At 37.3% G+C, this 25,577-nt stretch overlaps 1 protein-coding gene and 1 long non-coding RNA gene across 2 annotated transcripts; both read left to right on the plus strand.

Annotated features, from left to right (window-relative positions):
* The first annotated feature begins 6,836 nt into the window (after positions 1 to 6,836).
* Positions 6,837 to 22,043, plus strand: EIF2S3 (eukaryotic translation initiation factor 2 subunit gamma). Its single transcript, XM_070462391.1, has 12 exons — positions 6,837 to 6,942; positions 7,483 to 7,546; positions 8,507 to 8,634; positions 8,724 to 8,845; positions 11,180 to 11,274; positions 12,461 to 12,619; positions 13,880 to 14,014; positions 15,305 to 15,399; positions 15,814 to 15,958; positions 17,401 to 17,570; positions 17,923 to 18,095; positions 21,460 to 22,043. The coding sequence occupies exons 1-12, from the start codon at positions 6,874 to 6,876 to the stop codon at positions 21,521 to 21,523; spliced, it is 1,419 nt and encodes a 472-aa protein (XP_070318492.1). The 5' UTR covers positions 6,837 to 6,873; the 3' UTR covers positions 21,524 to 22,043.
* A 3-nt stretch (positions 22,044 to 22,046) lies between these two features.
* On the plus strand, positions 22,047 to 24,656 carry LOC139033373 (uncharacterized). The gene is made up of 2 exons (XR_011485954.1): positions 22,047 to 23,844; positions 24,421 to 24,656. It is a non-coding gene; the product is annotated as an uncharacterized lncRNA (long non-coding RNA).
* Positions 24,657 to 25,577: the final 921 nt, after the last annotated feature.

Genomic DNA, 25,577 nt, shown 5'->3' on the forward strand with positions numbered 1-25,577 from the left:
TGACAAGGCCCTCTTGAAAATGAAAACATGAAAAATAATAAACTTTTCAAAAAATTAATCACTTTTGTGTTCCTTACAAACCAGTGAAAAATAACACTGTTTCAGAAGCCTCAGCATGGAAGCCAAATATTCATGACGTGTTTGGGAGATTACCAAGGGACTGAGGGGAAATAGAGCAAGGTCTGGGGTCTGGAGCACCAGGAGTTATCCAGACAAAGGTAGAGAGTAGCCAGGGAGATGAGTAAAACAAAGAGTGTGATATGCTAGTCTAGCTAGAAAAGTACTGTAACTTGTTAAACATCCACTATCAAGCAAAGATAAAATTAGTGTCATCATTTTAATGAAATGTATTTACTTTGAAACACAGTACAGATAATGCCTCTTTGTAAATGAAAATGTTAAAAAGAACGAACCCTTTTCTTAAAGTTAATCTTTTTTATCTTCTTTATGAATCAGTGAGAAGTAGCAGTATACTTCAGAAGCCTCAGGATACAAGCCGCATATTCACCAGTCCTGCATTTCAGCAGATGTGCACACACACACACATTCACGTCCGAAGTGTGAGCAGCCGAGTTTAGTGAGTGGGAGCAATGAAAAGCTGCTATATGGTGTTTGCTTGATGAAAGAAGTGAAGAAAAGTCTCCAGTAATGACTGTTGCCAGAAGCACAGCTTTAGGGTTTGGGGACTGTGGTTAAGGATAGAGACGAGATTGAATCTCTGCTCTGAGGTTATTTATTGGTTCTAAGTTCTTTGAAAAAAAAAAAACCAACAGCGATTGCATAGCTGTCTCAGGACAAAATATCTTTGTCCATACAGGGCACGTAGGGACTTGAGTAAGTTAGTTTGGCCTCTTCTGCTTGGGGCGGGGATAGCTGGAGTGGAAGCTGGTGAATAGCCAGGACCTAGGCCTGGCTGAGAGGAAGGCTGAGAGTCCCACTGTCCTGGAAGTGTGACCGGGGAGGGCCATTTAGGTGGGGCTAGATGGCCCTCTGGGAATGGAAGTCTCAAGGTCAACAGGATGGTGGTTCTCTTCAAACTTACCCACAGATTTAAAACAATCCCCTGAAGTAAGAAATGGCAACCCACTCCAGTATTCTTGCCTGGAGAATTCCATAGACGAAGAAGCCTGACAGGCTACACAGTCCATGGGATCACAGGGTCAGACTCAACTGAACACACACACACATAGCCATCCCTATCAGAAGTATTCTCCTTATAAAAGCAAACAACATGTGCTTGTGGCATTTGGGTCAGCTTCACCAGACAGCCATGCAGGAGACTTGCAGCATGATGCTTCAACATGTGGGTTCTGAGTCTGACTGCGTGGATTCAAATCCTAGATCCCACACTGCTTTGCTTAATGCCTTAGGGCAATTAATTAAAAATTTTTTTATTTTATATTGGAGTATAGTTGATTAACAATCTTGTGTTAGTTTTAGGTGTACAGAAAAGTGATTGGTTATACATAGACATGTATGTATTTCAAATTCTTTTCCCATCTAGGTTATTACAGAATGCTGGGCAGAGTTCCCTATGCTATACAATAGATCCTTGTTGATTATCTATTTTAAATATAGCAGTACATATCACTTGTACCTTTCTATATGATAGCACAAAGATGGAAGTGAAGATAAACAAGCAAATATTTAGAGGAAAGATATTGATCACTAGTAAGACTATGCTCAGTTCATACTGCGATTTCATTTCCTTTAACCCTTGCTCTAGTCAGTTACTCCAGGGTTCCTGACAAAGAAGGTCATGAATAAAATCTGGTATACATGACTTCTTAACACCTACTAAGTATTACTTGCTTACTTTTGTCAAATGTTTGATGTATTTACTCATTTACTCCTTTTTGAGGTCAATACTATTTCTAGCCCTTTGTTACAGATTAAGTTGCTGACAGAGTAGCTAGTGCCTGGTCCATGTGCGCAGTCGTGTTTGGCTTTTGCAACCCCATGGGCTGTAGCCCACCAGGCTCCTCCGTCCATGGGATTTCCCAGGCAAGAAGACTGGAGTGGGTTGCCACTTCCTTCTCCAGGGGATCTTCCCGACCCAGGGGTCGAACTCCACCTCTTACATTGGCAGGTGGATTCTTTACCACCTGCACCATGTGGGAAGCCCAGAGTAGCTAGTACCTGATTTAAATTTACATAGATGGAAAATGAAGAAGTTAAAATTTGAACTGTTCTGATTCCAGAACCTGCTTGCTTACTACTGTCCATGCTGCCATAGAGGCCAGAAAATGTTTGTGGAAAAATAAATGTCATTGTACACATCAAAAAATTTTTTTCACCTTTCTAAGGATATAGAAAATTTCCAAGGGTAATTGTAAGGAACAAATGCAGAAATGACTGCAAACCACTCAGCACCATGCCTAGTACACAGTAATTATTACTAGGAAATATACGCTAAGAGTTTGGGGGGTATTTAGGAAGACGAGAGTTTCCAAAGGAATAAAAGGAGATAATCCACCCCCAAAATAAAACAATCCCTATCAAAAACCCAGCAAACTTTATTGCAGAAACTGACCAGCTGATCCTGAAATTTACATGGAAATTCAAAGGCTCCAGGAGAGCCAAACCAGTTGTGAAAAAGAACCTAGTTAAAAATGTACTGTATGACTACAGAAGTCAAGACATTGTAGTACTGACATTAAGAATAGACATGTACATCAATGGAACAGAACTGAGAGTCCAGAAATAAGCATTTTTATGGTCAAATTTATTTTTGACAAACATGCCAAGACAATTCCATAGGGAAAGGATTGTCTTTTCAGTATATAGTGCTGGTACAATTGGCTATCTACATGCAAAAATATGGAGTTAAACTCTTACCTCACAATATACACAAAAATTAACTCAAAATAGATCATATATCTGGAAGGTAATAACTGAAACCATAGACCTTTAAGAAGAAAACATAGGAGTAAGTATTCATCACTTTGGGTTAGGCAAAGGGTTATTAAATTTGACACCCAAAGCAAGATTCATAAAAGAAAGAAATTGGATTTCATCAAAGGTAGAAATTTTTTTTCTTCAAAGATACTGTTAAGAAAACAAAAAGACAAGCTACAAACTGGGAGAAAACATTTGCAAATCACGCATTTGATGAGGATTTGTATCCAGAATATATAAAGAACTCTTACAACTCAGTAAGACAAATAACCCAATTTTAAAGTGGGTTTAAATAGATACTTTACCAAAGAAGATATTTGAGTGGTTATTAAGTACATGAGAGGATGCTCAATATATTCATTAGAGAAATGCACATTAAAACCACATCTACAAGAATGTCTATAATAAAAAGAAGAGACGATATCAGGCATTGGCAAGGAGAAACTGGAACCTCGTATATTGGTGGTGGGACTGTAAAATGGTTCAGCCATTTTGGAAAAATTTGGCTGTTCCTCAGAATGTTTAACATAGGTGTACCATAGGACTCAGCAATTGCACAAGTAGATATATACCAAGATAAATAAAAATATTTTCATAAAAAACTTGTGCAAAAATGTTTGTGGAAATATTATTCACAACACCCAAAAAGTGGGAAAAAATCTAGAGATCTGTCCATGAAATGGAATTATATTGAGCAACAGAAAGGAATGAACTACTATTGATAGATGCTACAGCGTAGATGAACCTCAAGATCCTTATGCTGAGTGAAAAAAGACCACATATTGTATGATGCCATTTATATAAAATGTCCAAAAAAGGCAAATCAGTATAGAGAGATAGACTACTCGTGATTGCCTGGGGCCAGAAATGGGTATGGGGATTGACTGCAAAGGGGATTGACATGAGGGATCTCTTTGGGGTGATGGAAATGTTCAAAATCTGGATTGGCGTGATAGTTGCACAATTCTTTGTGTGTTAGTCGCTCTGTGGTGTCCAACTCTATGCAATCCGATGGGCTACATGTCACCCACCAGGCTCCTCTGTCCATGGAATTGTCTGTACAACTGTAAATTTACTAAAATGTCACTGAATTGTATACCTTTTTTTTTTTTTTTCTTTGGTCATTCCTCACAGCTTGTGGGATCTTAGTTCCCTGAACAGGGACTGAACTCGAGCCCTGGCAGTGAAAGCGCCAGATCCTAACCATTTAACTGCCAGAGAATTCCCCAGGTTGGAGCCAATATTAATACTATTATTATTAATAGCATTATTTTCAGTGACATTTATACTTCCAATAAAAGTTTCTGATAGTGAAGCATATTATATATTATTACCAACAAGTTTTATATTTTATTGAAAAATAATTCACATGCCATAAGATTCATCCTTTTAAACAGTACAATTCACTGTTCTTTAGTATATATGTAATTGTGTAACCACCACTAATTCCACATCTTTATTACCTCAGTGGGTTTTCTGAATTGGCTGGTACAGTATAACTATTTAGAATATAAGATAAAAATTCTAAATTTAGGAACTTATAAATTTAGAAGTTATATTTTGTTGGAGGCATTTGGTTCCTAGTATAAATTTAGTAACCAAATGCCTCCACCCAAATACAATATATGGTACAGTTTCCACCATCAACCGATGAATACATTTATTGAAATGTAACTTCCTATTTTAGGTAAACTGTTGTGCCCAAAATTTGTGTGATAGAAAAAAAAATATGACAACCTAGAAGGGTGGGATGGGGTGGGAGGTGGGAGGGAGGTTCAAAAAGGGAGGGACATGTATACCTTTGACTGATTCACGTTGATGTATGACAGAAGCCAACAATATTGTAAAGCAATTACCCTTCAATTAAAAATAAATTTAAAAAGAAAAATATATAGATTTTATTGAAGTATAGTTGATTTACAATGTGTTAATTTCAGCTGTATAGCAAAGTGATTCAGTTATATATATATATATATATATATATATATATATATATATGTAGGTAGGTTTGCCTGGAGAATCCCAGGGACGGCGGAGCCTGGTGGGCTGCTGTCTATGGGGTCGCACAGAGTTGGACACGACTGAAGTGACTTAGCAGCAGCAGCAGCAGGTAGGTTTAATCGCTCAGGTGTGTCTAACTCTTGTGACCCCATGGACTGTAGCCTGCCAGGTTCCGTTTTGTTCATGGGATTTCCCAGGCAAGAATACTGGAGTGGGTTACCATTTCCTTCTCCAAGGGATCTTCCCCACCCAGGGATCGAACCTGGGTCTCTTGCATTGCAACTGGACCCTAAAACTGAGCCACTTTTTTCATATTCTTTTTCATCATGGTTTACCATAAGATATTGAACATAGTTTCCTGTGCTACACACAAGGACCTTGTTGTTTAATCCACTCTCTATATAATAGTGTACATTTAATCCCAAACTCCCAAACCATCCCTCCCCCACACCCTTTTGACAACCAGAAGTCTGTTCTCTATGTCTGTGATTCAGTTTCATAGGTTAAGTTCATTTGAGTCATATTTTAGATTCCATATGTAAGTGGTATCATGTGGTATTTGTCTTTCTCTAATAGAAAACATTATTCATTTTAATCTTGCTTACATAGTCAATGACCACAGATAACCTAAATATGTACTCATTTCTCCTTACATTATTTTTCTGGCTAGAAATGAAGACCTGTACATGATAGAAAATTTACAGTGTAAAAAATGCTTAAGCAGAAATGAACCTTATTGAAAAAGGGGTTAAGAAAGTCTCAAAAATCTTTAAATTTTAAAATACTGATTTATTGGTAATAGGTCCAGTGAAAACATGATCTTTTTTTTTCACACAGAATAGTTTATTGTTATTATATGCACATTTTACTGAAAATCAGGAAGTCACATAAAACAGCAACAGCTTTTAACAGAAAAAAATTTCAAGTACATTAAGAGATTTTAAGTAGCTTTAGTACCTTCACTACACTTTGCTTTTCACTGTTTTTTTTTTTTTTAAAACAAATCCCCAAAGAATAATTTTACTTTTGATTTTAGAGTGATTTTTAATTATATTTTCTTACATTTAAGATTTCCAAAAAATGTGTGTACAGACTGTTATGTTTTTGGGATTAAAAAAACACATTAATGACTCCCAATTTCCGCTGAATACAATCTGTATTCGCAAACATGACATTTGAAGACCTTCAGTTTTCATTAGCTGCAGGAAAAGAACAATGAATATTTAGAAAGGAGAAAGAGTAAAGAAAATAGAGATTCGGATCGGCTAAAAAAAAACAAAAAACACCTTTGGGCGCTCTCACGACACCTAGCTTCTATCCTGTGCTAACTCCATTAGCGCCACCATGGACCACCTCCCAGGCTCTAGAAACCTCTCTGTGAGAACAAGTTAGAGACTTTGCTTTTGCCATCCCTGGGTCGCAAAACATCCGCTTGAGGGCGCCCTCCTCACCGCCCGCCAGCTCGGTACGCGGCCACGAACCCCGTCACAGGCGAGACGGACCCGGGGCTGATCTCGTCTTATTAAATTATGGAAATCGGTAAAGAAGGACATTCCAACAGTCTATCCTCACACCCCAGATGAGAATCCCAGGTTCCGGGAAACTCTTTCGGCCATCCCTAGGGAAACCGGAAGTGGGTTCACCCTCGTCAGCGCGCGCCTCGGTGGCATCGCCCGCCTCGTCGGGGGCCTTTGTTGGGGCTGCTCGCACCGTTGCCTGCAGAAATATCCAACAGGTCTGCCGCGAGTAGATCCCGAAACTTGGCCTTGTGTTTTTTGGTCAGCCTGCCGGCGGGCACTATACAAATTAATTAGGAGACAAGTCCAAGCAGTGAAGCCTCCGCTGCTGCGGCCATCCTCTTCTCCCAGGCCTGGGCCCTAGCCAGCCCTCCCGCCTCCGCTGCTCCGCCCTGCACCAGGGGTCCTGCGCGCGCTCAGGCAGGTACGCGGCCGACTTCCTTCCTCTCCGGGCAAGATGGCGGGGGGCGAGGCTGGTGTGACTTTAGGGCAGCCGCACCTTTCTCGGCAAGATCTTGCTACTTTGGTAAGGCATGGCTCTGGAAGTATGCGGAATGCGCTCAGGAGTAGGGATGACCGGGCCTCCCGCGAGGCTGTGAAACGAGGCGGTGCCGGGCGGTCGGGAGCATGAGTTAGGAGAGAGACCTGGAGCCCGGCGCCCTAAGCCGCGCTCGCGCTTCCCCACGCGCTTCTGTCAATTAGGGAGCTGGCCATGGAGCTGTGCGGTCGTGGGGCCCCCAAACTCCCGAATGATTCGGCTAGGAACTTACAGTGTTAAGTGTCATTAAGGCTCTTCACTTTGGAAGTTTTGGGAAAGGAGTATCTATACATTCCTTAGTTCTAATGCTCTCAAGGTTGGGGAACCCCGAGCCTCCACATCTCCCATAATCAGTGTGTAAGGATGAAGGACTTTTAGTGCTTTCCAGAATGCAAGATTGTACAGGAAAAGCGCTTTAAAAGTAGAAGAGGGCTATTCAAATGGTAGCGAGCTGTAGGTAACAATGTAAAGCCAAAATTTTTATTCATCTTATGTACAATGATTTAATATAGAAATATTTGATTGCAGGATGTTTCCAAGTTGACGCCACTTTCACATGAAGTTATCAGCAGACAAGCCACAATTAATATAGGTAAGATAAGAATAACTTGAAGATTTCATTAATTTCCAGCAAATAGTTTTGCTCTTTCCCTTTGTGTAAGTACCTGAATTACATGAAGATGCAGATATTCGAGAAATAGATGTTGAGCTCTTAGGAGCAATGCATCTGCTAGATTTTTGGTGGGAGGCCCCTGTTGCCTTTGTCTAGCTTATAGACTCGGTGAGAAGAAAAGGTAAAGACTTAAAGAAAACTTTTAATAGCATAAGGTGATGTGTAGTCATCTAGTAAAGCAGAGGGGAAATGTGATTGTACTTGCCACACAGGGTTGTTGCAAGAGCAGAGTTTGTGAAAGTTTTGTTTGAGATGTGCATAAGCTATAATTAGGGTGGTTTTTTTTTTCCCTTAATTGGCACCTGGAACTTTGGAGAAGTTATGTTGACTGAGTGTAAATTTGGAGTATTTGAGAGTCTGTACAAAAACAGTATAAACCTCCTTAAAAGTAAGGCTCTACCTTGAGACTCTTAAAAATTGTATGATACGTGCTAGCCTTAATAGCATTACTATAATCATGCCTGAGTTTTTCTCTTGTTTCCATGGATTCCTTTTTTGCGTGTCAGGGTTCTTCATACTTACTTCGCTCTGAAAATGCTGAAAAGTTTCTTGATATACAAAGTTTCATGCACTTTTTTACAAGTGTTTATTTTATTTTATTTATTTATTTTTTACAAGTGTTTATTTTAAATGAAGGCACTGTTTTCTGTGATTAAAGATGGATGGCTTTTATTATGCCCAGTATGGTTTAAAACAAGGTTGTCAGTCACACGGAAAGTTCTCTTCAGTCCTGCATCATAATAAATTTATGTAATCAGGGATACATAGGAGGAAAAATCAATGTTCATAGTGAGTTATGGCTTTGGGTTTTCTCCTCTAAAATTGAAAAAATGTGTGGTGTAACTGAATGCACTTGAATTAATTTTTTGTACTTTGTAGGTACAATTGGTCACGTAGCTCATGGGAAATCTACAGTTGTAAAAGCTATTTCTGGAGTCCACACTGTCCGTTTCAAAAATGAACTGGAAAGAAATATTACAATCAAACTTGGCTATGCTAATGCTAAGGTGAGCTGTGTACAGTGAAATGAAAAACTCACTTTAATTGTTGAATGTGCAGATAACAAATCCAAGTCTTTTCTCATTGAAACTTTTAGATTTATAAACTTGACGACCCAAGTTGTCCTCGGCCAGAATGTTATAGATCCTGTGGAAGTAGCACACCCGATGAGTTTCCTACAGACATTCCAGGGACCAAAGGGAACTTCAAATTAGTCAGGTGACCTTTTTTGTGCTAAAAACACTTAACATTTCATATTTTGTTGTTGTGTGGTTTGTACTTTTTGAGATATTTAATTGAGATGTTACACAGTGAACCTAATTGTTGAATGGCTTTATTTTTCCTTTATTTTTTCTGGTCCATAATGACAGTAATTTGAAAAGTCAAGTATTTAAAACTACATTAAGACACATACGTGTAAGTGCTCCAAAGGAAAAGTATCACATAAGCAAAATGAAACGGAGGGAAACACAGCTCATTGGATTTAAGGGATTCTTTTTTCCAGGCTTCCTAAATTTCTCTTTGAACAGTGTTGGGTTTGTCTTAGATAAAGGAACAAAGCCATTCTTAATCACCTCTCTTAAATACAAGGACTTGTAACCCATTTATTTTCTGAATATGATTATATATTCTTTATCAGAGGATACTGATATCCACCTGGTGATGTTTATGGTGTTTGGGGATGTCCACAGGGAAGTTGTAGAGCGAGGCAGAGCTGGGGCTAGGGAGAGGTGAATGAGGCTCAGAGTTTGAGGTGAGGGAGAATGCTTTAAGAAAAAAATCAGACCTGGTAATCAAGATGAAGATAAGGGCTTCCCAGTGGCTCAGCGGTAAAGAATCCACCTGCAATGCGGGAGATGGAGGTTCAGTCCCTGGGTGGCAAGAATCTTGGAGAAAGAAATGGCAACCCTGTCCAGTAATCTTGCTTGGGAAATCCCATGAACAAAGCAGCCTAGTGGGCTACAGTCCATGACCTCACAAGAGAGAACATGAGTTAACAACTAAACAACAACAATCAAAGTAAACAGTGTTATTTACTTTTAAATTAAAATTTTTGGGGGGCATGCCACATACCTTATGATCAGGGATCAAGCCTGGGCCCCCTGCAGTGAAAGCTTGGAGTCCTAACTACTGGACGGGCAGGGAATTCCTAAAGTAAAATAAAGAGAGGCTCAAATTACTGTTTTTTTCTTTTCATTATCACTGGATTTTTGGTTTGTTTTGCTTTTGGCATGGCATCGTTGCTGATCCTGTTTTCAGTAAATTTTTCATATTTTGTTCATCTTGGATTTTCTTGTATGAATTTTGGTTTTTTTAAGTACTTAAATATTATTTGTTTTGATTACTGGCTTTTCGGGTCTTCCCTTAAATTTTGCATGTGTGTCAAGTGCCTCACTTGCCTCACCCTACTTGTGGCCCTTACCAGCAAACTTGTCCTGGAGAGGGCCCAATAATAAGTATTTTCAGCTTTGCAGGTCACAGATTCTCTTTTGAATTACTTATTTCTGCTCTTGTGTTAAGAAAGCAGTTGTGATGTACATGAGTGGTTATGACAGTGGGGCGGTTTGCTGCCCCTATTTTAGATTATGAGTGTGAGCATACAACTATTAGAAATAATGGTTCCAAATGAGTAGCATAGTTTTGTTAAGATAGTGCTCCCGTCTCTACTTCTCATTGGCATTTCCAGCTTTTCAAGATGCTGGAGAAGTTTTTGGCAAATTTTTTCAGATAGCACTGCCCATTCTGTTAACAGTTTTAGCTTCCAAATCAATGACATTCCCAGTATTTACTTTATACCATATTTTCTTTGATTGGATTTGGGAGTTTGTGTTTCTTCAGTTATTTCTATACATGACTAATTTCATTTGCTTTGTAATGATCTGCAGTGATTTTACTCTTAGCCAATGGTTAATTTTTGTTCTTTTCATATTTTATTTTTTTCTTCCAGTTTTATTGAGATATAATTGGCATACAGCACTGTATAAGTTTAAGGTATACAGCATAATAATTTGACTTACATACATCATGAAATGATTTTCACAGTAAGTTTAGTGACCATCCATTATCTCATATAGATATAAGCTTAAATAAATAGAAAAAATATCTTTCCTTGTGATGAAGACTCAGGATTTATTCTGTTAACAACTTTCATGTATGACATATAGTGGTGTTAACTATATCTATTGTATTGTATGTTATACTCCTAGTAATTCTTTATCTTAAAAAAGTTGGTGACTGCTTTCATCTGATTCCTTTTTCCCCCAACCCCACTGTTGGTAACCATAGATCTGTTAATTACAAATCTGATCTCTGTTTCTATGAAATTTTTGTTTGTTTCTGAAGTATAATTGAGTCAGTAGGTGGTCTTATTTCTAAAGTCTAGAAACACCAAGTCCTGTAACTGCTTGACTTTACAAAAATAAGAATTATTTGCATATTCTTACGCCGTATTGACATTCTATACTTAACGGGGTTTAATTTTAGGGAATCTGTAACTCGAATGTTGACGTATTGATTGATCTTAGGACTGATGGTTATTTTTTAATTTGTTAGGCATGTTTCCTTTGTTGACTGTCCTGGCCACGATATTCTGATGGCTACTATGCTGAACGGTGCCGCAGTGATGGATGCCGCTCTTCTGTTGATAGGTAAATACATCAGAATTGGTTCCAACAAATCACTGTGGAGCAAATCCAAGATGGAATACTTAAAGGAAAACTAAGGCCTTTAAGGACCACATCCTGTGTCTAAAGGTGACAGGAATGGGAACTAACATGTCACCCAGTATGACATCCTTGTCTTCCAGTGATCTAAAGTCTGTAGTGCATTTTGTCCCCTTAGATTCCATGAAATGATTTATTACTTTAGTTTTAGATTGTTTTTGTATGTGTGCATCTTTGAAGTGTTTACTGCAACATTGGTGTATAATGGTTTTATTAGATGCAAATTTCATTTATAATAAGTGCTGAAGTCTAGTAGATGAACTGTGATTTTCAAGTCTGGAGTTGTGCCACCTTGTGTGAGCTGGCAAGAGATTTTGTTGCTGTGAGAAATAATTTTTAAAAGTAGGCTGAGTGGATAGAGTATAAGACACACCTAAACATCACCACTTAGGGAGGATGGTCGTTGGAGTATCCAGCAAAACATACCTACTTCTTGATAATACCAATGGTTATTTTTTCTTTCCTCTATTTGTTAGGGAGTAGCCTCTGATAGTAGTTGAAATTCATGGACTGTGTTAAGTGTCTTCCCTTAATTACTCCCCACCTCTCAGGAGCTTGACCAGGTCAGAGCATCTCTAAAACTGGATAGAGCCAGGGGGATATACCTTATGCTTGAGCAAAAGCCAAGGGCAGACCCTGAAATGCCAAACTTGTAGATTTTTAAGTTTCTGGCTTAAGACCAGGAAAGAGAATCTAATAATCAGGAGACTCCAGTGAATGCAGGCACAAGGGGTGGAGCAGGGGCAAAAGTTGAATGCTTGGCAATAATCCGGGCATTCAAGCATTTCCTTTTTTTAGATGTCAGGTAGGTGTTTTGTTTTGGTTTTTTTAATAGTATAATATACGTAGCATTAAAGTTAGCACTATAGCTATTTAAAGTATACAATTTGGTGATATTAAGTACATTTACAGTGTTTACAAGCATCAGCGCTATTGAGTTCCAGAACATTTTTGTCTCCCTAGAAGGAAACCCTGTGCCCATTAAGAAGTCACTCTAATCCCCCTTTCCTTCACTCCCTGGCAACCACTAATCTGCCTCTTATGGATTTTCCTATTCTGACAGATAGTTCTAGCTAATTCTCATGCATCTTTTTTATTCTTTATCATCTAGCTGGTAACGAGTCTTGTCCTCAGCCTCAGACATCTGAACACTTGGCTGCTATAGAAATCATGAAACTGAAGCATATTTTGATTCTACAAAATAAAATTGATTTGGTAAAAGAAAGCCAGGCTAAAGAACAGTATGAACAGATCCTTGCATTTGTTCAAGGTAAGAAGCTATAATACCTAATAAAAATCTTCCTCAGTGATGGTAAAATAAGCAAAAGCTTTAAAAAAAAAAAAACTTTGGTCTTGGGAATTCCCTGGCAGTCCACTGGTTAAGACTCTGCTTTTACTCCGAGGGCACTGATTCAGTCCCTCAGTTGGGAAACAGATCTCACAAGCTTTGTGGCATGGGCACAAGAATAAATATTTTTTAAGATCCATAAAAAAATTTCAGTCTTAGACTATCTTTACTGAGTAGCTACTTTTAGAATTGGAACTTGATAGTGATTTATCTTTAGTGTTCCTTTCCTTTAATGGCGTGGTGTTTTTCATTTCAGGGAAGACATCTTATTGTTGACGTTAGATTCTCTCTTATCCTTGTTTTTCTTGTGAGAAAGGTTGACTTCCTCTGCATCCAGTTCTCTCATAACAAAAAAGAATGTCTCATTTTGATTAAAGCCTCATTGTGTTTGGTACATTTCTTTCATGAACTGTTAGACATTTAATTAATAAGGAGCAGATATTATGTATGCCATTAGTCTTTGATTAGCAAGAGACTATAATTTCGTTTTGACTTTTATTGGGAGATCAGTTGCATGTTATTAGCAAGGAGATCCAACCAGTCCATCCTAAAGGAGATCAGTCCTGGGTGTTCATTGGAAGGACTGATGTTGAAGCTGAAACTCCAATACTTTGGCCACCTGATGCGAAGAGCTGACTCATTTGAAAAGACCCTGATGCTGGGAGGGATTGGGGGCAGGAGGAGAAGGGGACAACAGAGGATGAGATGGTTGGATGGCATCACCGACTCAATGGACATGGGTTTGGGTGGACTCCAGGAGTTGGTGATGGACAGGGAGGCCTGGTGTGCTGTGGTTCATGGGGTTGCAAAGAGTCGGACACAACTGAGCGACTGCACTGAACTGAAGAAACCTTTCAACTAGTAAAATGGTCTTTCCCAGGAGTGTTAAGTATTTTAATCCTTTAAACAGTTTTATTATTTTGGTATATTAAATATATCTATTAGTAAAATTTGAGTTTTTTCCCCTTGAATGCAATAGTGTTAATTTTCAGGAGTAGAAAGAAATATAGAATACTGACACTTTTCTGAAAAGAATGACCATTTTTGCCTGTTGCTGTGGGTATATATATGTGGGTATATTTAGGCATCTATTTTAATAATCTTAACTGTTTCCTATAATATATAAAGAACAGGCTCTATAAAACTGAAGAATTTTGATCTTTTGAAAATTTTGTCTTACAGGTACAGTAGCAGAAGGCGCTCCTATTATCCCAATTTCTGCTCAGCTAAAATACAATATTGAAGTTGTCTGTGAGTACATAGTAAAGAAAATTCCAGTACCCCCAAGAGACTTTACTTCAGAACCCAGACTTATTGGTAAGTAATAGAATTTTTATCTGATCTTTACCACATTGCTGATTCCTCTTTAAGGGAATCGCCAATGATTTCTGCAGAGGTGATAATAAATTACAGTCTCCGTGAAAAACTTTTTTTTAAAGTCAGTTAATTCTGAGATTGTATTAGCAGAGTTAGATTGCATTACTGGATGGGAATCCTGAATACAGACACAACTTTTAGCCTTTTTGTGCTTGGTATGTGTTATGTTACATGATCAAGATGGAGCAATAAAGTATGCCTTATGGAATTATGTTTTAGTTAGAAACAGGATATTAGGACTTACAGACAAATGATTTCATTGTACCATTAATGAAGTTATTCACCTCTCTCATTTGTTTAAGTTTGTGGTATCAATATTGGTATAATTTGATCATTTAAACTCATGATTTGTACATAGATGGTGAAACCTTTTCACAACAGACATTTGAACCCTCTGAAGCTTCACCTAGGAGCCCCCCAGCCCTTTCTGTGTGTTGTGGGCAGGGTTCTCTTGGATTATTCTAATGAGTACACCTTGTTAATGGTTCCTGTTCTCAGGACTGAAGTGCAGGTCACATAGTCCTAGGGTTGTTTTGAAACTAAATCTTTTTGTTGCAGAAGTCATATAAAGGTACATGACCAGAAAGGTCCACAATTCTTCCCTCACCCCTTAGCCCTGAAGTTACAGTTAACAATTGGTGTGTACTGTTTGTGCACCTTTCTCTTTGTTCATATCATCATGTATAAACATAATACGTTTCTTGTTTCAGTTTTTCTATGTGAAAGTGGGATCATACTATGCATAACTAGTCTTTTCTTTTTCCCTGAACAACAGATGAAGGTTTTCCTTCTACATCATTACATATACTCTTTTTAACATTCTTTTTTTTTTTTTTCCAATTTTTAATTTTATATTGGGGTATAGCCAATTAACAATGTTGTAATAGTTTCAGGTGGACAGCAGAGGGACTCAGCCATACATACACATGTATCCATTCTCCCTCAAACTATTCTCCCCTCTAACAGTCCTTTTTTAATAGCTGCATGATACTCCATACTGTGGGTGTACCATAATATGCCTCCTATCAATGTACTTTTAAGTTATTTCTACTTTTTCTAGCATAATTAAAATTGCAGTATACCTAGCTGGAATAATAATTTTAAACTTTGTGACAAAGTCTCCTTGTGTAAATTTTATGTGTCTACTATTTAAGAAAAGTTAACTTACAAAAAAATAAATTTTTCTGAAGTTAAAGTGAATAGACTTTAATTTGTTTTGTTTTCTTTCAGTTATTAGATCCTTTGATGTCAACAAACCTGGCTGTGAAGTTGATGACCTTAAGGGGGGTGTAGCTGGTGGTAGTATTCTAAAAGGAGTGTTAAAGGTAAACTGGATTTTGAGTGTTGTGTTTTTGCTTTATTTTTTCTCTTGTCCTAAGTAGGAGAATAGTACAGACACTCAAATTGAAAAATAATTTTTTTCTTCATGGTGTCTAGTACTTGATGTAGATTTCTTTGTTTACTAGTGTATCTTTTGAGTGTGTTTGACCTCAAACTTTATAGGCTTCTATGAATATGAAGCACATTTTAAATTGGCAATAGGCTTATATGATAGGTTGTTCAAAACATTTGGATGGTTCTGAATTTGAAGATATCTTCCACATCTTTTTTTTTTTTAAATAGTGATCTTTGAAATAAAGCTGACCTTTCAGTTTTGTGGTCTTCCTGTTAGGACTTTTCCTATGTAAGGAAAATGGTGTTGTCCCACAAATTCTAATTATTAATTTATATTTTTACAGGTGGGCCAGGAGATAGAAGTCAGACCTGGTATTGTTTCCAAAGACAGTGAAGGAAAACTCATGTGTAAACCTATCTTTTCCAAAATTGTATCGCTTTTCGCAGAGCATAATGATCTTCAATATGCTGCCCCAGGAGGTCTTATTGGTAAGGCTTTTCCTCTCATCCCTACGGGGTTTTTGTTTGCCACTTTATTTATTTATTTTTTTGAAGGGTAATTACTTTACAGAATTTTGCTGTTTTCTGTCAAACGTCAACATGAATCAGCATTTGATGTTTAATGATCGAGCAGGGTAGGGGAATGTTTATGTGGTTAAGCTGTTGATTTTAGGTCATATGATGATTTCATATGCTTGTGAAAATTATTTTTAAACATAAGAATTTTGGTTTAATTTTTAAAGTAGCTCCTTTTTAGCAGTACCAAAGTAAATTTTATGGCCTAAAATGTAAAAATACCTAACCATAGTTTTTTTTAAACATGGTTTTAGGGTAGTGTGGTTTTTTTGTTGTTTTCGTATGATTTTCACATGGAGAGTTACCCACAAATGTCAATTAAATCATGATAGATCATAGTTAAACACTGAGGTGGGAATTAAAGATTATAACTTCCATTATCTTGCTGTTACTGAAATAATATATGGGTTTCCTGGTCTCATACAGTAGTGTATTACCAGATACCCAGAAAAAGGCAAGATACAGTGAGAATTAGTCAGAGGTGTTAATAACTTTTGGATTAAAGAAAATGGCGTGAAGGAGTTCATCTTTTTGTTCTCTGATGTTTGGCTCTTTAATTCATTTTTCTATTGTATTTTGTAATTAGGAGTTTGCTGTGTATAATTTTATCCTTTTTGTTTGTTTTGTAAATAAGGAAACTCTTGGGACTTTTAAAGTTTAACTTATGGAACTTTTCAAACATAAAAGTACAGAGAGTAGTGTAATGTGTGGTCATTTACCACCACGCAACTTCAAAGATTATCAATGCTTTGCAGTTGTTTTTTAGGGGGGACATGCTACATGGCTTGCAGAATCTTAGTTCTCCAACCAGGGATCGAACTTAGGTCTACAGCAGTGAGAGTGCCAATTCCTAACCACTGAACCACCAGGGAATTCCCAGTACTTTACCATTCTTGCCTCATCTTTATGTCTTCTCTCCTCCATGAAAGACATGCAGCTAAAATATTTTGAAATCAATCCCAGGAATTACTTAAAATCTTTAAGCTATCTTTTTGATCATTCTTTCAGGGGAGAAATGGCAGGTAAATATCCTGCAAACTACTCATGAATTTTGTATTGTTTCAGCCTTCATTAAGGATATTCAGATTCATTTTTTATTGAGGCTGTTATCTCTGTTTGTCCTTTGCTTACAGTTTAAATCAAGAGAATCATCCTCAAATACCCAACTAACTTGTGAGTTCACAGTTCTCTTCCTTCAGATAACTATTGTCACATCTATGTGGCCAGTAAACGAGTATGAAAATATAAGTCGTGTATTAAAACGTGTAGGTAGGTATGTGCTGTACCAGTTTGAATGAGGTTTTTGGGTAAACGGAAATAAAATGTTGGACCACATATATCTTATTTTGGATCAGGAGTTGGAACAAAAATTGACCCCACTTTGTGCCGGGCTGACAGAATGGTGGGGCAAGTACTTGGTGCAGTTGGAGCTTTACCTGAGATCTTCACAGAATTGGAAATTTCCTATTTCCTGCTTAGACGGCTTCTAGGTGTTCGCACTGAAGGAGACAAGAAAGCAGCGAAAGTAAGTGCTTCAAGTGCCAGTGATGTTAAGACCAGTCTTGAGGTTCATACTTTTTAGTTAACACAGGATTAAGAAAAGAGAGAAGGTAAATAAATTTGACTTCCTGAAAATCGAGAACTTGCATATGGCAGTCTAAAGTAAAACAAAACAGGAAACAGTATGTCCTATATAACAGTGACATGATAATTCCTGTTATCTGTATGTTTTTCTTAAAAGTCTTAATTGAAATCAGGTTGGCAGAGATGAAAAATTGCTGATGTCTTTTGTTGGTAAGGTGATAGGAAAATAAGCAGTTATTTGGAAAGCATCTTCTTGATTTGGGGGTTTATTTTTCACCACTTGATTTCCTTAGGTACAAAAGCTGTCTAAGAATGAAGTGCTTATGGTGAATATAGGATCCCTGTCAACAGGAGGAAGAGTTAGTGCAGTCAAGGCTGATTTGGGCAAAATCGTCTTGACTAATCCTGTGTGCACAGAAGTAGGAGAAAAAATTGCACTTAGCCGAAGAGTTGAGAAACACTGGCGGTAAGTTTATTAGCCTTTGTCAGTGTCTAATAAAAAAGACATAGTTTACTTAACACACTCACAAACACACTTTACCTTGAACGCAACAGTTAATGTACCATGGCTTTAATTCTCAACTGTTTATTCGGATGATTTTGAAATCTATATTTCTAGGCCTGATTTGTGATAGACACAAGCTATGCAAAAACCAGTGAATTTAGGTTTAATACCTCCCTTTTTCTGAACTGTTTGAGAAATAGGTTGCCCCTTTATCTCTTAATACTTTGGTATATATTTCTTAAAAACAAGATTATCTTATATAACCACTTTAAGAAGCTTAACACTGTTAAAATACTAAAGTCTACAGTCAGTTTTATCACTTATTTTGATAATGTCTGTCTCCTTCCTGTCTAGGGTCATGCACTGCATTTAGTTTTCATGGCTCTTTGATCTCTAATTTGGAATTTCCTCAGCCTTTTCTTGTCTTACTTGTCAGTGGCAATTTTGAAGAATACAAGCTAGTTGCTTTATAGATTGTTCCTCAATTTGGGTTTATTTGATGTTTCCTAAGATTAGGTTCAGGTTATGTATTCTTGGTTAGGATATTTTCAGGTAGGTGGTGATGTCTCCTCAGGGAGTTATAACTAGAGATGCATGTTATCAGATTGCTTCTTGTTGAGGTTAATTTTGATCATACAGGCAAGGCATTAGCCAGTTTCTCCACCCTATAGTTACTCTTTACACTTGTGAATTAGTATTCTTTGGGGGAGACCCTATGCAAATAGTCTGTTCCTTATCACACCCCACCCTCCCCCCAGGGGTAGGGATTTAGCTTAGCATCCACTGATGATTTTTGTCTGAATTGAGCTTGATCATAGTGATTACAAAATGGTGATTTCCCATCTCCCAAAACTCTAACTCTGTCACTCATCATTTGTCATTTGACATTCTTTCTTCCCCATTATTTACTTACCTAGTTAAAATATGCATTCATGGAGTCCTATTTTATTCAGCAGGCCCTTACAGATTCATTACTGTCCTTACTTATTTTGATGTCTAGAATTTGTCCAGGAGACAAATTGGCTCCTATGTCCTGTTGGTATTTCCCCATGTTTTTTAACCTATTATTTTATTAAGGGGTCCATCTCTATGACTGTCACGAAACCCATGCTAAATTAACAGTGACGTATTCTGGAGATAACTACACCCCACTATGGACTTTTGGGGAATAGCCACTGTATTCTCTCTACTTCATCTGAAACCTAGACTCAGGTGGCATCAAATCCTTGCCCTCCTATTTCTGGAGAGTGCAAAAGCTAACTATATAAGAGGACTTTTCAGAGAAAATGACTTTTGTCTTCCCAGAAGACAAACCCTCTGCTTTGCTTTCTGAAGCAGATCACAACCCCACGGACAGTTTGGGAGCTGCGCAAGCTTCAGTATGTCTCTGTTGCGTTTGTTTTTTAATAGTTCCTTACTTTCTGGCTCAAGTTGCTCTGAAGTCACCTTGTGTGTCTCCCCTGCTCCAGTTTAGAATTGGCCATTTCTCCAGGGAGCTCTGGTTCCTCTTAGTGGGAAATGGTGTTAGAAATGAAGATTTGGGTGCTAGGTGTGCTAGGACTGCAAGAAGATCCAACCAGTCCATCCAGAGGAGATCAGTCCTGGGTGTTCATTGGAAGGACTGATGTTGAAGCTGAAACTCCAATACTTTGGCCACCTCATGCAAAGAGTTGACTCATTGGAAAAGACCCTGATGCTGGGAAGGATTGGAGGCAGGAGGAGAAGGGGACGACAGAGGATGAGATGGCTGGATGGCATCACCGACTCGATGGACATGGGTTTGGGTAGACTCCGGGAGTTGGTGATGGACAGGGAAGCCTGGCATGCTGTGATTCATGGGGTCTCAAAGAGTCAGACACGATTGAGCGACTGAACTGAACTGAGGTGTGCTCACTTCTCCAAAGGTGCTGTTTCTTCAGGGCCCTTTGAGTGGATAGAGCTTGGAAACATAAACATATTGTTGACTTCTCTTTTCTCTTTTCCTGGTTAGTTACTAAATCTACATTTCCTTTCTATTCTGTGTGACCTCTTTGTAGCCCATACCATCATCATTTCACACTTAAAAGTTATTGCAAAAGATTGCTAATATGCCTCTTCTACTGTTATTTAAGCATTCAGTCAAAATTAATCTTCCTAGAACATTTTTTCATGCAGTACTCAGTAATTTCTAGTAACTTCCTACTACTTTCTGATTCCGGACCTTTCTGGAAGTCTACTTGAATGCATTTTAAATTCCTCCTGCTTAGTCTCATATAAACCTTCTACATTAGACTGTTTTGTGTCCTGATTGTCCACATAATTACTTAAATCACCTTTGGTTTAATTTTGTTTCTTCCTCACTATCTACCTCCCTTATTAAGGCTTCCCTGGCACAGTGCCTCAGGATGATTTAATCATGTACTGTTCAGAAGATCTGAATTATTTCTAATTGAGACAGAGTTAAACCTTTAAATAAATTATCCTGCTTTGTGATGATTCATGCCTGCTTGATCTGACTCTCATGTGATTATACTATTTGCTGTTATAGACAGACTGATTTCCAGTGTATTTTTTGTCTTTTTTTTTTTTTCCTTTTTCCCAGTGTATTTTTAAAGAAAGGAATGATCTTTGTGTGTCTACTAATATTATAAGAGGATTCTGTCCAAATGAAATTTTAGATGTTGCTTAAAAATAAGCAAGTATGTTAAAATTGTTAAAAGAAATGTTCTTTAGATTTATTGTTTTTAACCCATGCTTAGGTAAGTTCTGTTCTAGAACCTACAATTTAGGTAACAATCTGTCCTGGCCATTGACTAAAGCAGACACTGAAACAGAGATGGAGCAGAACTCCCTCTGCTATTGAGAGTAATCTGATTATAGATTATCTACTCTAGGTCATCTCTTAATTTCCTTTACCAATTAAAGTCATGAGAAAGCCATGTGACCTGTTGAAGTGCTGCGAACCATTAAAAAAAAAATTTTTTTTTTTTTTCCAAAGAGGAAAAAAGAATTTTAAAAAATCAGACTGAAGTGGTTTGTATGTTAGCATGGTTCCTTGGGCGGACTGGAATGTTCTTCATTAGTGGTTCTGAAGGGGCAGGTGTATTTGCGAAGTTGAGCATGTTTATAGTAGCAACTTTTTGTTTGCTTTTCCTGTCAATCCTTCTGGCCAGAGCCCATCTCTGGGTCTATGAAGATAGTGTGAGCTTTCTCTCTGGAGGAGCAGGTTTTGGAAACATTCAATTTGAGCAGATAGGCAAGTAAAACTAGTTGTGTCATGTGATTATGTGGCAATGATAATGAAGCGGATATAAAATTCATGATTTCTTTTATTTTCATTTTGCAGTTTAATTGGTTGGGGTCAAATAAGAAGAGGAGTGACAATCAAGCCAACAGTAGATGATGACTGAAGAATTAAATAACAGATTTGGATGAAGTTGGAATTTCTCTTAACAACCTAGGGGTATATTTTCAGAACAATACTGGGAAAGTAATTTCACAGCTCATTACCTTAGTAGTAGCTGTAAGGTTATTCTCATTTTTTGGTGATGAAAATTTAACCTCTAGTACTGAAATAGAGCCTACAATAAATGTAGAAATTAGCATCATGTTGGATTGAATCTACATTTTACCAGAAATTAATCATTCCCAAATAATGTCTAATTTATACGTCAGTGCAGATTTGAAAGGAAACTGCTACAACCAGACTTTGCTGTAGTAGACATACCACTGAACCTGTTTGAAATAAAGTCTTTGTTCTTATTTTTCATGATTCATCTTTGAGTAGCTCCAGGTTTGAAGGATTGTTGTAGCAGTAAAAACTTGACAAATTTTTAAAGACCAACTTCCCTTTCCCCATATTTTATGTTGCTGTATTTTTTTTTTAATTTTGAGTGAAAATAGATTCAAATAAAATTATCCTTTCAGGCATGAGGGCTTGTTTCCATGGACATGACCTTTCTCTCCCCTTTCCCTTTCTGGACTAGAGCACAGGAAACTAGAGCCCGAAGTTTTCAGCTACTCCACCTGGTGCCCTGCGATTGTCTCTGCATTGCTTTACGCCTGAAACCCTGCAGCCTTCTCCCATTGGAAAGTATTGTAAACACCAGTTGATTTTAGTTAAGTAGCAAAGATCTTTCCAGGCTTTATTTTATGTTTTATCTTAGCAGCCTAATTGATAAGATTATGATATATATCCTAATATTAGTAATCTTTGGTAGTTCGAGGAGGTAGCAAAGGGTGAGCCCTTTGGGTTTTAACTTACTCTCCCTTTTCCTATACTTTTCCTGTGCTGTGCATTTTAATTTTGCTTATTTTATCTTTCATAAAATTCTGTTGAAGCAGTGGTTCTTAACGGGCTGATACTAGCATTGTTGGAGAAGTTTTTTATTTTTTTTAAAAAGTGCTCCATGGAGATTCTGGTTTTAATCGGCTTTGGATGGAGCCCAGGCGTTATTTTTTTTTAAAGCTCCCCTGTGTTGAAAAACAAATTTAGAGAGTCGAGAAGTAGGTTTGTCAAATAACACAGATTCTTACTATGGGTAGTCTGATAATACTCTTTATTTTTCTTAAATTTGCATTTCATGTAGGACTTGATGCCGCAGTTGTAGCCTTGTGCTCTTTTGGGCATTGAACATGCTGACATGTAGAAGTTTAAAAGCTCTGACTCTGGTTGTTAACATAAGTTTTGAGGAAGCATATTAATATTACATAGTTGCTTGACTTTGAAAGGTTGCATTATAGCATGAGAAACACAGTTTAATGAAGCAAAATTTTAATCCAAACTTTGATTTTATGTCTAACCTAAGCACCTTCTACCTGAAGTTCTGGAGTAACATAAGACCCAAGTTGACTTGTTTATTGTAATTAATCTCATGTCAGAACTATTTCAGACATGCACATGACTTTCAACAAATTTGCAAAGCACTGTAATTACTGTAAATGGGAATACACAAATATGAAAACAACAGGCCATATTTTCATAGAACCTGAAGTCCATACAGTGATTCTCCTGGTTGAGAATCTGCCTATAGCGCGATGTTACTGATGAAAGTAACTGTGTATGTGAATCCTCTTGTCTCTCCTGTTAAAATATTTTCACAATCTGACCAGTTCTCACCATCTTCACTGCTGTTGTCCTACTCCAACCACCAGTGGCTCTCACCTAGAATAGCCCTGTAACAACTCCTGCCTTCCACACTTGTCCCACTGCAGTCTGTGGGGTAATACAGCCAGAGTTAAGAGAATGCTATGTATTGGGTTAGCCAAAATATTCGTTCGGGTTTTCCCATAACATTGTACAGAAAACCCAAACGAAGTTTTTGGCCAACCCAGTAAAACTCATAAACTGTAAAGTTCATCTCATGAAAATGGGGGACACGAGGACACTAGCTTTGACGTCATCCAAATAATTTCCAGGCTGACCTAGAAAGCTTGCTCTGCTATTTCACTCTTTGTAACCTCCAAAGATAGTGTGTGTGTTTGTGTGTTTCTGATTTGGAGTGCAAATAGCTGCACTCATAAACTTCTGAAATTGTGTTTCTAGGAAAATTTAACATGGCGGAGGAAAATGGATGCTTTTCTGGAAATATATAAAAGTTTTTCAAATTACCTGACACAAAGCAGATACCCTTAAAATACTAATAATCAAGAAGCAAGGTTATTAAAAACTTACCTCTGCAGAAGTTTCCACAGACTCATAATATACATTCTGCCAGATTTCAAGGAATAGGTAATTCCTGTTATTTAAATAGTTTCAGAATGTAGGACACAAAAAGGAGGCAAAAAAGGAGACGTTCTGATTCATTGTTCAAAATTTTTACATCCTTGGTGCCCAAACCTGGAGAGGGGTCATTCTCTGGCCTGAGACACAGCAAAAGCAAACCACCCGAGGCCATTCTCACAGTTACAAAATCCATTCTAAAACATTGGTAAATTAAGTCCAACATTATATTGAAAGAGTAATGCATTCTTGTATGTGCATGGATCTTTTATTGGTGGAAAGAAAAAAGCATACCTTGAAGATACATTTGATACAATTCAAAATTTTTTTAATGTAGGTAATATAGAGAAGGAAATTGTTAACTTGCTATAAGGTACTTAGAGAACTATCAGAATCAGTGTTAATGATGAAACATTGGAACACAGTAACATCCTCCCATAATGCTGGGTGGGGTAAGGTTTCATTTGGGTAAAATGTGGGGTTGTGAGCTTGACCAAATAACGGGCAAATTCAGAGGGTTGGGAAGTAGTCATCAATTGCATATACTGGAATTCATATTATTGTTTCATTTTTCTATATCCTCAGAGTCTGGAACAAGTCAGAAATATCAGCTGCCACTTGAATTCTTCAGTATTGTTTTCTGGGGCTTAGCAAATGAGATAGAAATATTGAGAATGGAAGCAACAGAACGTTACTTACAAGGTATAAGATTATCTACCTAGAAAATATAAACCAGAAACTGAAAAACTTGCACTGCTACAAGAGTTCAGTGAGGTAACAGTTCAAAATAAACATGAAAAAATTGTTAATTTACTCAATAATTTACTAATTCATTTGTACCACACATGTACACATACACAAATCAAAAAATGCAGTGGGTATAAACTTGCCGGGTATAAATTTAACAAGATTATGCAAGATACATATGAATAAAGCTAACATTTCTTGAAGGACAAGAGAGGAGATAGGAGTAATGAGAAAGTAGACAATATTATTAGATGAGAATAATATTGTACAGGTGGCTGCCTTTTTTCCCCCTATAAATTCAGTGCAATATGAATAATAATAGGTTTTTAAAAAGAACTTGTCCAGTTGATATTAAAGATTTGGAAAATTAAGATTCACAAGAATAGTAAATAAATGAATTTCCTGGCAGTCTAGTGATTAGGACTCTGGGCTCTCACTGTTAGGGGCCTGGGTTCAGTCCCTGGTCTGGAAACTAAGATCCCACAAATTGTACAGCACAGTCACATAAGTAAAAATTGTAAGTGTCCTTCAGGGTGGTGGAATAATAAACTTCTGAAAATTATGATGGGAAAGTTGGTGTGTTTTAGAACATATAATAAAGCTACAATATATGAAGTATGGTATTGAATAGATTGTGGTATTAAGTGAATAGATCATTGGAACAAAATTTACAACTAGATAAAAAGTTTTAATAATACATGCTATAGACAGCATTTATGTCAGGAAAAGGATAGACTTTTTTAGTTCAAATTATTACCCATGTGATGGTGAAAGATATTTAAAGTGTTATTTAAGATTTTACTTATTGAGACAAAAATATAATTACAAAGATATCTTAGGAGATTATTTTAATGGTTCAGATAAGGAATGCAAAACAAATCCAAAAGTCATATAGGAAAAGTTGGTAGATCTGTTACATAAAAAGTTCAAAACTTAGCACCAAAAAGATTACAGTTTAAAAGATGATAGAATGAGAAAAAGTAATTAAAACTTAA

Source organism: Odocoileus virginianus, unplaced genomic scaffold (genome assembly GCF_023699985.2).
Source record: "Odocoileus virginianus isolate 20LAN1187 ecotype Illinois unplaced genomic scaffold, Ovbor_1.2 Unplaced_Scaffold_4, whole genome shotgun sequence".
NCBI classification, from domain to species: domain Eukaryota; kingdom Metazoa; phylum Chordata; class Mammalia; order Artiodactyla; family Cervidae; genus Odocoileus; species Odocoileus virginianus.

Excerpts from the sequence above, each read along its gene's own strand:
- EIF2S3 (XM_070462391.1), top strand. The coding sequence starts at position 6,874 with ATGGCGGGGGGCGAGGCTGGTGTGACTTTAGGGCAGCCGCACCTTTCT. Across the intron at positions 6,943-7,482 it reads GGCAAGATCTTGCTACTTTG|GATGTTTCCAAGTTGACGCC; the intron begins GTAAGGCATGGC and ends ATTTGATTGCAG. Across the intron at positions 15,400-15,813 it reads TTCTAAAAGGAGTGTTAAAG|GTGGGCCAGGAGATAGAAGT; the intron begins GTAAACTGGATT and ends ATATTTTTACAG.